Source organism: Megalobrama amblycephala, linkage group LG2 (assembly GCF_018812025.1).
Source record: "Megalobrama amblycephala isolate DHTTF-2021 linkage group LG2, ASM1881202v1, whole genome shotgun sequence".
In the NCBI taxonomy this organism is placed as follows: domain Eukaryota; kingdom Metazoa; phylum Chordata; class Actinopteri; order Cypriniformes; family Xenocyprididae; genus Megalobrama; species Megalobrama amblycephala.
In genome coordinates this window covers 55,190,341-55,205,785 of record NC_063045.1, presented here as the reverse complement: position 1 = coordinate 55,205,785, position 15,445 = coordinate 55,190,341, and the positions used below count along the sequence as shown (strand labels likewise).

General features: G+C 43.3%; 2 protein-coding genes across 2 annotated transcripts; one reads left to right on the top strand and one right to left on the bottom strand.

Moving 5' to 3' along the window:
• Positions 1 to 445: 445 nt before the first annotated feature.
• LOC125262701 (E3 SUMO-protein ligase ZBED1) lies at positions 446 to 2,542 on the bottom strand. Its single transcript, XM_048181516.1, has 2 exons — positions 1,076 to 2,542; positions 446 to 862 (listed from the first exon to the last, which is right to left on the bottom strand). The coding sequence occupies exons 1-2, from the start codon at positions 2,540 to 2,542 to the stop codon at positions 446 to 448; spliced, it is 1,884 nt and encodes a 627-aa protein (XP_048037473.1).
• A 3,162-nt stretch (positions 2,543 to 5,704) lies between these two features.
• LOC125262303 lies at positions 5,705 to 8,889 on the top strand. Its single transcript, XM_048180989.1, has 3 exons — positions 5,705 to 5,823; positions 6,217 to 6,630; positions 6,721 to 8,889. Exon 3 carries the CDS (start codon positions 7,060 to 7,062, stop codon positions 8,881 to 8,883), a length of 1,824 nt encoding a protein of 607 aa, XP_048036946.1. The 5' UTR covers positions 5,705 to 5,823; positions 6,217 to 6,630; positions 6,721 to 7,059; the 3' UTR covers positions 8,884 to 8,889.
• Positions 8,890 to 15,445: the final 6,556 nt, after the last annotated feature.

Genomic DNA, 15,445 nt, shown 5'->3' with positions numbered 1-15,445 from the left:
TAAAAATTATCCTTCCTACTCCTTCATATAAAACAATAGAGAGTAGGGCTGTAACGATACACCAAACCCACGATTCGATTCGTATCACGATTTTTGACCCACGATACGATACAAACCTCGATATGGGGTGGGGGGGTGGGGGGTTGACAAAACAGTTCAAAAGATATTTTGAGGGAAAAAAATATATTTTTATTAAATAACATTTGAAAAACCTGTATAAACTGAACACCAAATAACAATATTAACTATGCAAATTATTAACAATATACCTAAGTAAATTAAACTATATAGCCAAAGCTATAACACTTCTGTTTTCTTTGTAATAAAATACTGTTGAAAAACAAACAGAACTAAAGTCCATAGTGGAGATGATTCGAGCATTTTGACATTAAACAAATAAACAACTTCTTTCTCTTAAGAAAACCAAACTCGTTGTGGATTTGATTTAAGGGAGTTGAAAATTCTTCTTCAGAAACACCATCATGTCCACATTATCTGGTGAGAGGCTTGCTCTCTGTGCTGTGACAATGTCCCCTGCAGTGGAAAACACTCTCTCACTGGGGACAGATGTGGCTGGAATTCCAAGGTACATTTTAGCCAACTTGGCTAAATGGGGGAACTGGTTCTGGTTGTCCTTCCACCACATAAGTGGATTTGACTCCAATGAGAGGCTCTGCACTGCTCTGTAATGCCGCACCTCCTCATCCACCACTGCAGACAAAGGCTTTGATGATGACGCTGCCTGTTCCATTGAAAAGAAGTCTCCAAACAGTTCAGCCATCATTGGTGCTCTTTTGGCTGGAGGAGGACAGTTACTGCAGCTTGAGGCTATCTCTGATTGCTCTTCCGTTGAAGTCTGGGCCTAACAGACAAAATCCATTACACAATTGCATTTGCAATATAATGTTAGATACAATGGAGGATATGAAATCCAGGACAATTACACAAATAAAGTTAGTTTAATAAAGTTAAGTATTTATTATCTGACTATATTTAAATACTGACTTTAATTAAATAAGCCTAACTGATTTACACAGCACTTCTTTAATATATTAATATTTAAACAATCAAATACCTGAACAGTCTGTGAACAATCTTCCAGAATTCTCTCAGTCAGACTCTTGAAGATTGTGTCATGGGTGGTCTCATCAAGGAAAGGTAGAGATTTGAAACGGGGGTCGAGTGCAGTGCTCATATGAAGAAACTGAATTAGTGCCCTATCCGAATCAGGGTATCTGTCCTCGAAGTCATGTGCAATAGCAGTTTTGATGTCTTTCACTACTGTTGAGTCAGAGACACTGTGCTTCATGGAGGCCAGGATTCTGTGTTTCAATGGCACGATCATTGAAATAGTTGGCATCTGCTCAGTGCTCATGAGGGTAGTCACGGTTTTCAAAGGTTTAAGAACCTGGACCACGTCCTCAGCTAGTTTCACATCATCATCAGACAGAGTGATGATGTCTTTAATGTTCTTCTTGACACTCTTGTCTGTTAATGCAGAGAAAACCGCAGCCTGCTGCTCAAGGTAGCGTTCGAGCATGTCATGGCTCGAGTTCCACCTAGTAGCCACATCCTGGACCAGCTTGTGTAAGGGCAGCTGTAGCATCACCTGTTTCTCCTTCAACACAGCTGCAGCTGTTGTGCTGCGGTGGAAAAACGTGACCACTTTCCTCACTCTGCCGAGGAGTCGGGACATGTGGTGAACGCCCATCCCTCTCTGCGCAGCCAGATTAACAGTGTGAGCAAAGCATCGTATATGCGGTGAAAATCCGGCCGCTTCGACAGCGTTGGCAATATTTCTGGCGTTGTCTGTTGTCACGGGAACGGGGACGTTTGTTCTGCTGATTTTCCAATCTATCACAGCCTCTTTAAGTATTTCCGATAAATGGTCGCTTGTATGGCTCTCATACACAGCGCGTGTTTGGAGGACGGGGTTTGCTATTTGCCAATCGGCCGTAATATAGTGTGCAGTTATGGTCATATAGCTGTCTGTGGCACGGGACGTCCATCCATCGGTGGTGATTGCGATGGATACAGCAGTACTCAACCCTTCCTCCACCTTAGCCTTTGTTTTCTCCAGAAGTTTTGGTAGCACATTTTGAGAGAAATGCGCCCGGCTTGGTAATGCATAACGGGGCTCGAGCACACTAAGTAAATACTTGAATCCCTCGTTTTCAACAACCGAAAAGGGGCGCATATCCAGTGACATAAAAATTCCAATTGCATCTGTAATTTTTTGTGCTCGATCTGAATTGGCTGGAAACTTTGCTTGGAATAAACTAGGCAGTGTAGACTGCTGCTGTTGGGTTGTTTTCTGTGCACAAGCTAAACTGATGTCGGGATGGTGCCTTAAGATATGCATCTGCATGTTGGTTGTGTTGCCGGCCGGTTGGGGAAGCTTCTTGAAACACTTACGGCAAATTGTGTGGGTCTTGTCAACTACACGATTGCCATCCTTGTTCTCCACCGGGTAGCCGAAATGTTGCCATACTGCTGACTTAAAAGTATTAGGAGGGTCCGCGATCTCTGGGTTGGTTGACATGTTTCCTCACGTTCTTCAACTGACGCGTCACATGATTGGAAAGCTTAAGGTATCACACGTAATTGGAGGACGCTTACAGATAAAATTAAAGAATTTATCCTCAACTAGTTTTGTGGTGTAGGTCTACTTTATATTTATATTTATATATATACTTTATATTTGTCTATTTTATAATGTTAACTTTAAATACTTATAGTAATTTAAAAATGTGTTAGCATTGGATCTGGACAGGAAGGATAACTCTGGGAGTTGGAAGGGGTGTGTCGCGATTCTGCCTTCTCACATCGCGATACAGGTTCGTGGACCTGCGTATCGCGATTTCGATTTCATATCGCATATCGTTACAGCCCTAATAGAGAGATTTAAATTTTCTAAGACACTTTTGGTCAAGAAACACAGTATGCGAGGAGGCGGGAATCCTCATGTATAATGGGTGATTCTCACCTGAGAAGACAAAAGAATTGAATAATAATGACCTGAAATGACTTGCATATTAATGAGGCCTTTCAGTCAGGTAGGCTGTGAAAAAACCCTCTGTGATCATGCTAATAACAGGATTAAAGTCCACTCAGGACAAAAAAAAACATGATTTTTGTGATCTCATGCATGCACGTATTATTGCACATGATATGAAGAAAATTTTGTATAGGCCTATGTTAAATTACACTACCAGTCAAAAGATTGAACACATTATAATGCCATTATAATGTTTTTAAAAGAAGTCTCAAGTCTCTAACCAAATAATGGTTTTCTATTTTAATATACTTTCAAATATAATGTATTTCTGTGATGCAAAGTGTCTGAACATTCCTACCTCTAGGGCATTTCATATAGGCTACTATATTTGTTATATTATAGAGCCTAAATGTTGATGTGCAGTTGACAAACTATACATCATTAAAAAGATCTAAGACTCAAGCTTCACATTTTGACTCTTAAAATCTTATATTGACCATAATTTCTTAATATGCTTAAAAGCATACACATTTGGAGAAATATTGATGGATTCTCATATGTTTATATCAATTTTCTATACAGAGATAATATTTATTATTCTATATTTATTGTCATTACTATGAGAGCTGGATACTGTGTTTTCATCATTCATACTTGCAGCCGGAGGGCGCTCTGCCCCTTTTGTCCACAAATGCCTCAGTAAAAGAAGAGGAATATCATGTGACAATCAAGGAACTAACAGAGGCAAGAGATCGCTAAATATGGCTATTCAAAACACTTTTGAAGACAATAAATACACGATTGAGATGATGAATGCATGTATTGCCTCTGAATTTGCGTCTGAATAGCGCTGGCTCCGTGGGCGTGGCCGCATTAGCGGATAATGAGCTGAATCACGGACTTCTGACATGGCTCTCTTTTCATACAGATTACATAAACACAGAAGGTTTGTTTTCGATTTGACTTACATGTTTTAAAACCTGACATCTTAACGTTTTTTTAGACATAAGTGTAATTTTTTTGTCATTAGTATTCACTAAGTTACAGTTCATTTTCTAAGAACTATCAGATTGGACTTCGTTCAGAGGGAGAGGAGAGATCACACATCATGTTAGTTTTCTTTATTTTACAAAGAGCACAACATTTTGTTTTTACTCTGAGTGTACACAAATGAAAGAAGATATTCCACAGATTAAAATGGTGTATAACTCTTAATTGTATGTGCAACATTGACGGAGTATTTTGAGTCTCTTTCACACTGATAAGAAAAAACCACGGTGGTATCGCCGGCGATACCTTCAGACCTCAGAGTGTTAACTGCCTATTTTGGGGCATCATTAACTATACACTGATTTTTTCAGTCGCCGCCCCTTTAAATCGCATGCCCCCTGCCTCACGAGCTCTCGACTATATTACAGCGCATTTACAAAGTTCACACAGCTAATATAACCCTCAAATGGATCTTTACAAGATGTTCGTCATGCATGCTGTGTGCATACATCGAATCATGTGAGTAAAGTATTTATTTTGATGTTCACATTTGATTCTCTATGAGTTTGAGGCTATGCTCTGTGGCTAAAGCTAACATTACACACTGTTGGAGAGATTTATAAAGAATGAAGTTGTGTTTATGAATTATACAGACTGCAAGTGTTTAAAAATGAAAATAGCGACGCTCTCTTGTCTCTGTGAATACAGTAATAAACAATGGTAACTTTAACCTCATTTAACAGTACATTAGCAACATGCTAACGAAACATTTAGAAAGACAGTTTACAAATATCACTAAAAATATCATGTTATCATGGATCTTGTCAGTTATTATTGCTCCATCTGCCATTTTTCGCTGTTGTTCTTGCTTGCTTACCTTGTCTGTGCACAGATCCAGACGTTAATACTGCCTTTCTTTGTCTAATGCTTGAACATGGGCTGGCATATATGCAAATATTGGGGGCGTACACCCCGACTGTTACGTAACAGTTGGTGTTATGTTGAGATCCGCGTGTTTTCCGGAAGTCTTTTAAACAAATGAGATTTACATAAGAAAGAGGAAGCAATGGGGTTTGAAACTCAATGTATGTCTTTTCCATGTACTGAACTCTTGTTATTCAACTATGCCAAGATAAATTCAATTTTTCATTCGAGGGCACCTTTAAGTGCAGGGAAAAACCCTATAGTGGACTTCAACGGGTACCAATGGGTTGAAGGTCCAAGTTGTAGTTTCAATGCAGCTTCAAAGGGCTCTACATGATCCCAGCCGAGGAATAAGGGTCTTATCTAATTAAATCATCGGTCATTTTCAAAAAAAAAAAAAATGTATATACTTTTTAACCGCAAATGCTCATCTTACATTAGTCTGCACGTTCGCTTTGGGTCGGTACTTCTGCCTACGTCACGCGTGATCTTTCCAACGTAACTATGTAATGTATGAACTCCTGGACGCGCATCACAGTTCTAGTGCAAGACAGGCATTTGTGGTTAAGTTTTTTTTTTGTTGTTTTTTTAGAAGAAATTTAACATACAAAGTCCATGTTAGCAGTGTCATTGTTTTAGAAGAGATGTATTCGATGAGCTGATAATCATTTAAAATGTCCTCTATTTAATAATCCTTATACCTGGTGTATTAAAGGCTCCTATAAGAGAGACTTTTATTATGAAACAAATCCATATCATTCCAGTAGAGGGCAGCGTAGTTAGTTGATCAGCTGTTATTTGTTGTGTTTGGGTGTTCAGTGTGAGCTGTTAGCTGAAAGAATGCTAATTCCAGTTAATTTTGGGGAAATTGCTGCAGATGTAACCGTTGGGTGTTTGTCATTGACCACAAAGTAAGCCCCTTTGTTTATATTTGTGTTAATAGTTATCTGAATAGCTTTGTATGCATCTGTATCTTATGGACAAGCCCAGACATGTCCTGTAACAATCATGCTGTTATACAGATCAGTCATATTATTTCCCTTGTGATTTATTTCTTTCAATATGGAGATGCAGATGATTACTATAGGTTCCTAATGATACGATGTCGATCTGTTAACTGTTATTTTGTGTTTAATGTAACGATGTTTACTTAAATGCTGCTCGATTGCGCCACTACTATCTGTATATAGACACTGCATGTTATTAATGACAAATTAATGACATTAATGACGAGGATCGTTATTATTGTTTATATATATATATTTAGTTTATTCATTATCTTTATTGTATTTATTATTTTTCAGACTATATACATCTTTGACTGTACATCTGTGGCCCTACCTTTCTCTACCAATACAAAAGTATAACCTGATCACCTGTCTCCTCATTATTGGTGCTCTGACCGGCACTCAGAAGGGTTTACTCCTCCATTACTGTAATCAAACCTAACAGTCCAAAAGCCTCTCCAACAAAATTGGTCCTTCGAGCTGGAGTGAGTGTTCCCATCTGACATTATGGACTCTGATGAGGAGATTATTGGAGGAGCTCGCCCTAAGCGCCATACTCGTCCTCCAGCTTACCTCAAGCAGTATGAGGTACAATATACACGAGGTAGACCTGTCACAGAGCATGATATTGCACGCACCTGGGAGGCACCTGTCCACCGGACTCCTCCCACATCCTTCCAGCCTTACACCACTCCACCTGGTGGTGACCTGGTATGTTTCGATGGCACACAGGTCATGTCTTCGAGTTATAAGCCTCAACAGCATGCTGAATTCCCTCAGCCACCCCTCTCTTCACCTCAGGCAGTTGATTTCACTACCTCCGCACACGACAGTGAGCTACAGCATCTTCGCAGTGAGCATGTACAACTAATGCAGACACATCAGGCCTTCCAGGCAGACCTGAGGGAGTTGAGAGAAGTCCGTGCGGAAGTCAGAGAATTAGTTCAAGTAGCTCAGTCCCTTCGAGCTGACCTCAGTCAAGCCAGAGGCCAGAACCTCTCACCAGCACAGCCATCAGCGTCACAGTTATCCAGTCCACCTGTGAAGCAGTATGAATCCACAACTGTAGCGGAGGATGGAAACTTCGCTGAGCTTCCCCCACCGCCATAGCCTGAACCTGATGTTGACCTGAGGATACGGATGGGCAACCTCACGCTGTCTGACATGGGCGCTACTACTTACCAGCCTGTGGTGCCAGGGCCTAGAAAATATCCTTTTGCTTTCCCAGCTACACAAGCACACCCTCATCAGCTTTATGGTCCTGATGCTTGTGGATTTCCTCCTCCTCCTACACCTAAAGAGCTTCAGGAGTTGCTAACACCTGCGGCCATGCCCTTGCCTGCCCACCACATGACAGTGCCCATTTCCCCACGATTCAGTGCGGTGCCAGCTTATTCAAGTCCTCCAGCCTTAGCACCGAAGACAGAGCCCAATCTACAACCTGTAGCACCTTATACTGGGTCTGAATTCGTGTACAGAGGACCTGCTCCTACGATCCCTAAGTTCAGTCGTCCTGATCCGGGTGAGTTCGCTCGACTCCGGATAGCTTTGGAGAACTTGCTCCCTCCGGACGGGACTGAACTTTTTAAATACCAGATCTTAGTGGATCACCTTAAGCTTGAGGAAGCCAGAATGATAGCAGATGCTTACTTGAACTCACCAACTCCATTCACTGATACAATGGCCGCGCTCCATGAGAAATTCGGCCAACCGCATCAGTTAGCCTTAAGGAGAATTGCTATTGTCCTTGAGAGTCCTGACATAAAACGAGGTGATATCTCTGCCTTCCAGAGGTTCGCTCTCCAGGTGCAGTCACTAGTGGGCCTACTGAGAACCCTGGGACGTGATGGTGAATTGGAGCTGAGTTGTGGGTCCTATGTCGCACGACTGCTAAGTAAGCTTCCCCCTGAGCAGCGTGCTGAGTTTCGTCGACATATGTTCCGCCAACCTGGTACAGCCCCTAATCTGGTTGACCTTTCGAACTGGCTCCGTTATGAAACCTGGTGCCACAGTTATGATGCTGAGCCGATGTCTAAGATCTCGCACAGTAAGTCAGACTCTGGGAAGAGAACTGTGACCGTCCTGCATGGTGTTGGAGAATCCCAGAGTGAAACTTCCATCCCTCGGAAGGGTCCTGTTTCACAAACCAAGCCGGTTAAAGTGAAACGTTATTGTCCTTTCTGTGACAAGACCGAGCATTACCTGAGCCAGTGTGCATCCTTTGCTAAGCTTACCTCCGATCAGGTCAGGACATGGATTCGTAGCAACAACCGTTGTTGGCGCTGCGCCAGGGCACACCATGCCGCTCAATGTGACCTAAAGAATCCCTGCAACATCTGTCAAGGCACCCATCTCCGCCCGCTCCATGAGGTGAATGTGAATCCATCCCACAAAGAGGATTCAGCCAATGTGGAGAAGAGCTGCCTGACAAATTCCTCTCCCTATCGTTTCTTCCTTGATAAACCCTCTGTCGGAGGACGAGTTATGCTCAAAGTGGTTCCTGTGAATTTACATTATGAAGATCGCACCCTGGACACCTATGCTCTTCTTGATGACGGCTCAGAGAGGACTATTCTCCTCTCCACTGCAGTTAAGGCCCTGGGCATTCGGGGTGTCCCTGAAGATCTTCCTTTGTGGACAGTGAGGGATGATATTCAGGTCCTTCATGATTGCTCAATATCCTTTCAGATATCTCCCCTCTGTAAACCTCAGACCTGTTATAAAATCAATCATGCCTTTACTGCAGACCGTCTGTACTTGTCACGCCAGTCTTACCCTGTAGAACAACTACAACAGAAGTATAGACATTTGCGGGGTCTCCCAATCCGTACACTTACGGATAGCCAACCTTTACTTCTCATTGGTTCTGATCAGCCCCACCTCATAACTCCGACAGAGCCTGTTCGATGGGGCGGCCCGGGCGCGCCAGCCGCAGTTCACACACGCCTAGGATGGACCCTATAGGGACCCATACCTTCCATGGGTTGGTCTCCTGCCGCACGGCAATGTCTGCTAACCTCAATGGCTCCAATTCAGGACGAACTCTTCCAGAACGTTCAGCGGCTGTGGCAGTTGGATACGGTTCCGCAGTGGGAGGGCAAAGAGGTAACCCGGTCCAAGCAAGATCAAGATGCTTTTCAGCTTCTGGAATTGAAGACTCTCAATCTGGAAATGGAAGGAATCAATCGGTTGGCTACGCCCTTACTGCAGCGTAAGGATATGCCTTTGTTGAATGCACCTAAGGAGTCTGTCCTACCTACTCTTCGCAGTGTTGAGAGGCGTCTGCGGAAAGACCCTAAAAAGGCTGAGGTCTATAAAGAGGAAATGAGGAAACTCCTTGAGACTGGAGCTGTTCGGGAAGTGGTTGAGTCTATACCCGAATCACCTGAATGCTGGTACATCCCTCACCACATTGTTAGTCACAACGGAAAGTTCCGCATTGTGTTTAACTGCTGCCATCAGTACCAAGGACAAAGCCTCAATCAGTACCTGTTGCCAGGGCCCACCCTCGGTGCCTCTCTGTTGGTTGGCCTTATCCGTTTCAAAGAACATCCTGTGGCTGTGAGTGGAGATATCAAAGCGATGTTCCACCAGGTTCGTCTTCTCCCTGAGGACCGTCCTTTACTCCATTTCCTTTGGCGGGACCTGAAGATGGATGAGGCACCCAAGATTCTTGAGTGGCAGGTATTACCTTTTGGCACAACCTCCAGTCCATGTTGTGCTACCTACGCACTACAACGCCATGTGCGGCAACACCCCCTGACGGATGAGGCGATTCGGTATTCGGTGGAGAGATGTTTTTATTTTGATAACTGCCTGCAGAGCCTGCCTACTGCTGATGCAGCTCGAAGCTTGATTGATCAACTACGAAATATCCTCTCTGGAGCTGGATTTGAAATTCGCCAGTGGGCCTCCAATGATCCTGGTGTGCTAAGTCACCTACCGTCCAACGCCCAAGCTGTGAGTGTAGAACTGTGGTTAACGCAGGAGAAGTCAGACATCCCTGAGTCAACGCTGGGTCTGAGCTGGAACTGGCAGACGGACACCTTGTCCTACAAACACCGACCTGTAGTATATGAGACTCCAACTTTGAGGAACATATATAAGGTCCTAGCTACCCAGTATGACCCTCTGGGATGGCTTCTGCCTTTCACAACTCGAGCTAAAGTCATCATTAAACAACTGTGGAACAAACAGAGAGGGTGGGACAACCCCAACCTACCACCTGAGCTCCTCCAGTCTTGGAATGCATGGGAGGAGGAACTCCAATACCTTCCTTGTATCACCTTTCCCCGGGCCTTACGTTCCTGCTGAAGTTGGAATGGATGGAGCTACTCATGAAGTGCATATCTTCTTGGATGCCTCTGAGCAGGCATATGGAGCGGTGGCTTACCTCCGGACTACCGACCAGGAAGGTCGGACCTACCTGTCCTTTATTCTGGCACGCTCCCGTGTCACTCCTAAACGAGCTCACTCCATTCCGAGGCTGGAACTCTGCGGAAGTCTAGTTGCAGTGCAGTTGGCTAAGTTACTTGAGAACGAGTTGACCCTATGCATCAAGTCCATTTCCCTATGGACAGACTCTACCACAGTTCTCCAATGGTTGAATTCTGAGTCTTGTAGATACAGAGTCTTTGTGGGAAACAGAATTTCTGAGATCCAGGAGCTGACGGAAAAATGTTCTTGGCATTATGTAAGCTCCACGGACAACCCTGCTGACGATCTCACAAAAGGGAAACCTCTCCAATATCTTGCTGCACCAAACCATTGGTCTCAAGGACCCTCCTTCCTCCTCCAGGATTCCAAAGAATGGCCAGTAATCCCTAAAACTGAGGCCATGGAAGACAAGGCCGAACTGCGGAAATCTGCCTTCTGTGGGACCAATACTTTTATCTCCTTCGTCTGGTCACCCTGATGGATGGAACTACAACACCTGGCAGGAGCTATTGGATGTTACTGCCCTGGAGCTTCGAGCTGGCCTTGCTCCAGGGACTTCTCCAGAGGCTGAGGATTACCGCCAGGCTGAGGTTCATATCCTCAAACGTGTGCAGCAAGAATCCTTTCCTGAGGACTACAAGCTGTTACAAATGGGAAAGTCGGTCAGGTCCAGAAGTCGACTGGTTACCCTAGCCCCTGAAATGGATCTGTCCAGTGGTCTGATCAGGGTAGGAGGTCGTTTGAGGAGAGTTGCAGGCATTGAGGACTCCGTTTTACATTCTGTGGTCCTAGATCCTAATCATCCAGTCACCCGTTTGATCATTCACCATTATGACCATCAGTTACATCATTCTGGATCGGAACGGTTGTTCGCGGAAATACGGAGATACTACTGGGTTCTACGTGGCCGCGAAGCTGTTCGGCAGTTTCAACATGATTGTCCAGAATGTCAACGGTGGAGGGCCCAGCCGACAATCCCTAAGATGGCGGATCTACCCTCTGCTCGCCTTCGGCTACACAAACCTGCCTTCCATTCTTGTGGAGTGGACTGCTTTGGCCTCCTATTGGTCAAAATTGGAAGACGGACAGAGAAGCGATGGGGTATTCTCTTTAAATGTCTGACCACCAGAGCAGTCCATTTAGACCTACTCCCTAGCATGAGTACAGACTCATTCCTCATGGCTCTTAGAAGGTTTGTGGCGAGGAGAGGGACACCAGCTGAGTTATGGTCGGATCGAGGTACGAACTTCAGCGGAGGTGAAAGGGAGTTACGGGAAGCTTATGCCGCACTGGTTCCTAACCTACAGTGTCAGCTTGCCCGCCAGAGGATCCACTTCCGCTTTAATCCCCCATCGGCCCCTCACTTTGGTGGAGTTTGGGAGAGGGAGGTTAGATCCGTTAAATCGGCCTTGTACACAGCTTTGGGTTCACAGTCAGTTCCTGAGGAAGTCTTAATGACAGTCTTGCTGGAAGTGGAGGCCATCCTGAACTCAAAACCCTTGGGGTATGTTTCATCAGACGTGGCTGATGCTGACCCGGTAACGCCAAATACTCTCCTGATGGGGCGGCCCGATGGATCTCTACCTCAGGTAGTGTATCCAGAATCAGAGATATTGAGTCGTTGGCTCTGGAGGCATTCTCAGGTCCTAGCTGACCGATTCTGGACCAGGTTCATAAGGGACTATCATCCTGGCCTCCAAACCCAGCAGAAATGGCAAGCTTCTCCTCCTGACTTGAAGGAGAAAACATTTGTTTTAATTGTAGACCCCCAACTACTGCAGGCCTTATGGCCTGTAGGACAAGTAGTCAAGACCCACCTAAGCCCAGATGGTCATATCAGGTCAGCTGATGTGGAGATAAAGGGCCAAGTTTATACCAGACTGGTAGCCCGCCTGGTCATCCTGCCGGCCTTACCAAAGGATGGACTTAACGCCCCCAACCCTGATTAGTTGAGTCGCCTTTACAGGAAGCAAAGATGCACCGCATCTTTGGGGGCGGCTGTATTAAAGGCTCCTACAAGAGAGACTTTTATTATGAAACAAATCCATATCATTCCTGTAGAGGGCAGCGTAGTTAGTTGATCAGCTGCTATTTGTTGTGTTTGGGTGTTCAGTGTGAGCTGTTAGCTGAAAGAACGCTAAATCCAGTTAATTCCGGGGAAATTGCTGCAGATGTAACTGTTGGGTGTTTGTCATTGACCACAAAGTAAGCCCCTTTGTTTATATTTGTGTTAATAGTTATCTGAATAGCTTTGTATGCATCTGTATCTTATGGACAAGCCCAGACATGTCCTGTAACAATCATTCTGTTATACAGATCAGTCATATTATTTCCCTTGTGATTTATTTCTTTCAATATGGAGATGCAGATGATTACTATAGGTTCCTAATGATACAATGTCGATCTGTTAACTTCCTGAGGTCTGAAAACGCGCCGACGCGTTTTGCAGGTTTTTTTCACATTGCAGCAAAACAGACTTAAAATACTCCGTCATTTCTTGTCATAGAGACATAAGTAATATATCAATTGAAACTATAGAATATCTTCTTTTATTTGTATACACTCAGAGTAAAAACACAATGTTGTGCTTTTTGTAAAATAAAGAAAACTAACATGATGCGTGATCTCTCCTCTCCCTCTGAACGAAGTCCAATCTGATAGTTTTCAGAAAATGAACTGTAACTTATGAATACTAATGACAAAAAAAAAATGACACTTACGTCTAAAGAAATGTTGAAATGTCAGGTTTTAAACCATGCAAGTCAAATCGAAAACAAACATTCTGTGTTTATGTAATCTGTATGAAAGAGAGCCATGTCAGAAGTCTGTGATTCAGCTCATTACCCGCTAATGCGGCCACGCCCAAGGAGCCAGCGCTATTCAGACGCAAATTCAGAGGCAATACATGCATTCATCATCTCAATCGTGTATTTATTGTCTTGAAAAGTGTTTATTTGGATGTTAAAGCAATGGTTAGCGATCTCTAGAAGACATGCCGTTAGTTCCTAGTTCCTTTTCTTCTTTATATTATGAATTTGTGGACTAAAGGTGTAAAGAGCGCCCTCCGGCTGCAAGTATGAATTAAAAACACAGTATCCAGCACTCATAGTGATGACAATAAATATTATTTCTCAGTATAGAAAATTGACATAAATATATAAGAATCTATCAATATTTCTCCAAATGTGCATGTTTTTAAGCTAAAAGCCTATATGAAATGCCATAGAGGTAACATAATTGTTCAGACACTTTGCACCACAGAAATACATTTTATTTTAAAGAATATAATAGAATACCATTATTTTAAATTGTAATAATATTTCACAGTATTGCTGTTTATGATGAGCTGAGACATTATTACAGAGGGTTTTTTTCACAGCCTACCTGACTGATAGGCCTCATTAATATGCAAGTAATTTCAGATCATTACTATGTGATTCCTTTGTCTTCTCAGGTGTAAATGGCCCATTATTCATGCAGATTCACGCCCCCACGCATACTGTGTTTCTTGACAAAAAGTGTCTTACAAAAGCTAAATCAATATATTGTTTTATATGAAGGAGTAGGCAGCATAATTTTTACATAATTCTGAAGCAAAAACTCTAGTCTACAACCTCCAATACCCAAAAGTCTTGTGAACATAGATTTAATATACTTTTTTTGGCCTTATTTCAGTGACTTAAGTTTTTGTTTTTTCAATAACCACACATAAACATTACTCCTTCAAAAATACAAACATGTACATACATGTTCCTCACATATTATTGTAGCCTAGTTTGTGCTGAATACAGTGTAATGACACTTTTGTCGTTTATATGTTTATGAACAACTGAAAAAAGCACAAATGTCAGGGCATGTCAAAACTTCTCCAAGCCCCAAATCAGCCTCAGACTCCAGAGGGTTAACTTGCGCTGCTTGCCACTGAGAAGGGGAGGGGTTAGAGACGTTCGGAGGGAACTGATGAAAGGTTTGAGCCTGAGTTGCCAGCATCCTCGCACTATTGTCCGCGAAGGGAGCTGGAGGCCACTGAAAAGAGGGAGGGTTATGGATGGCGAGAAAATGGCTGAACGATAGGAGGACGCCGGGGAGGTATATTGAGGTCTCGTCGGTGGAGGCGAGGGCTGAGCTTGGCGTCTAGGCGAGCGTGTAGCTGCATGGGCAGGCGGTCGGCCGCGTCTGGAAGCCTGGGGCTCGGGTGCGGTGTCAGATGGAGGAGGAGTTGTCAAGGGGCCAGCAGGTGGAGGTGCAGGATCCTCAGGGAAGTTGGCTTCATCGTTGGATGGAGAGACGTTAATTTGTGACATAATAGCAGAAGGGCGAACCTGATAAACTGTCAATCGAACAGAGGCAAGTCTGCAGTATATATACCTCTGTTGGTTGATTAGCTGAATGCTTTCCACTTGTGATAATCAGTCTAATTATATGCACCTGCTCCTCCCGAATTTTGTTACTAAAACATCATTTAATTAGTTTTGGCCGTTGAGTGAGATTCAACTGTTTTATCCATTTTATTCCTCTATGTTGTCACATTTGCCGGTTTCGCGTCAGTTTGGGTAGCACACTGCCACCTAGCGGTGAAATTCGGAACAGCAGCATATACCAAAATGAGCAAAATCATAATATTGTACTGTTTGAAATAAAATATATACCAGTATTTTTCCAGTACCGGTATACCGTGCATCCCTAGTAGGGAGCACTATGAATTGTTCTTCACATGCCCAGTAACTTAAATTTAAGACTGTTAAAAGAAAAGGCTTGTTAAACTGTTTCACAAATACAATACACTATACTCTTTTCTCTTTGTGCTTTGAACTTTTCAGTGCAAAGTGCTGCGCACTGTGACTTAACGTTGTTTCAAGCACATCATTCTGTGCACAAGCGCTTTGCCACTCTGTATTGGAGCCTTTCATGTTATAATATTTTGACGCAACGAAAGATTATTAATAGCCTATCTTGTTCTGTTCTATCTATCATATGTTGTTGCCTCATTAAAAAGCTGTGCTATACATTTAAAAGAAATGTCTTTTCATTTTACAGTATAACACATTACTTGTATAATATATTTACTTGTTATTCATCAATGTGTTTT

Excerpts from the sequence above, each read along its gene's own strand:
- LOC125262701 (XM_048181516.1), bottom strand. The coding sequence starts at position 2,542 with ATGTCAACCAACCCAGAGATCGCGGACCCTCCTAATACTTTTAAGTCA. Across the intron at positions 863-1,075 it reads ATTGTTCACAGACTGTTCAG|GCCCAGACTTCAACGGAAGA; the intron begins GTATTTGATTGT and ends TTTGTCTGTTAG.
- LOC125262303 (XM_048180989.1), top strand. The coding sequence starts at position 7,060 with ATGGGCAACCTCACGCTGTCTGACATGGGCGCTACTACTTACCAGCCT.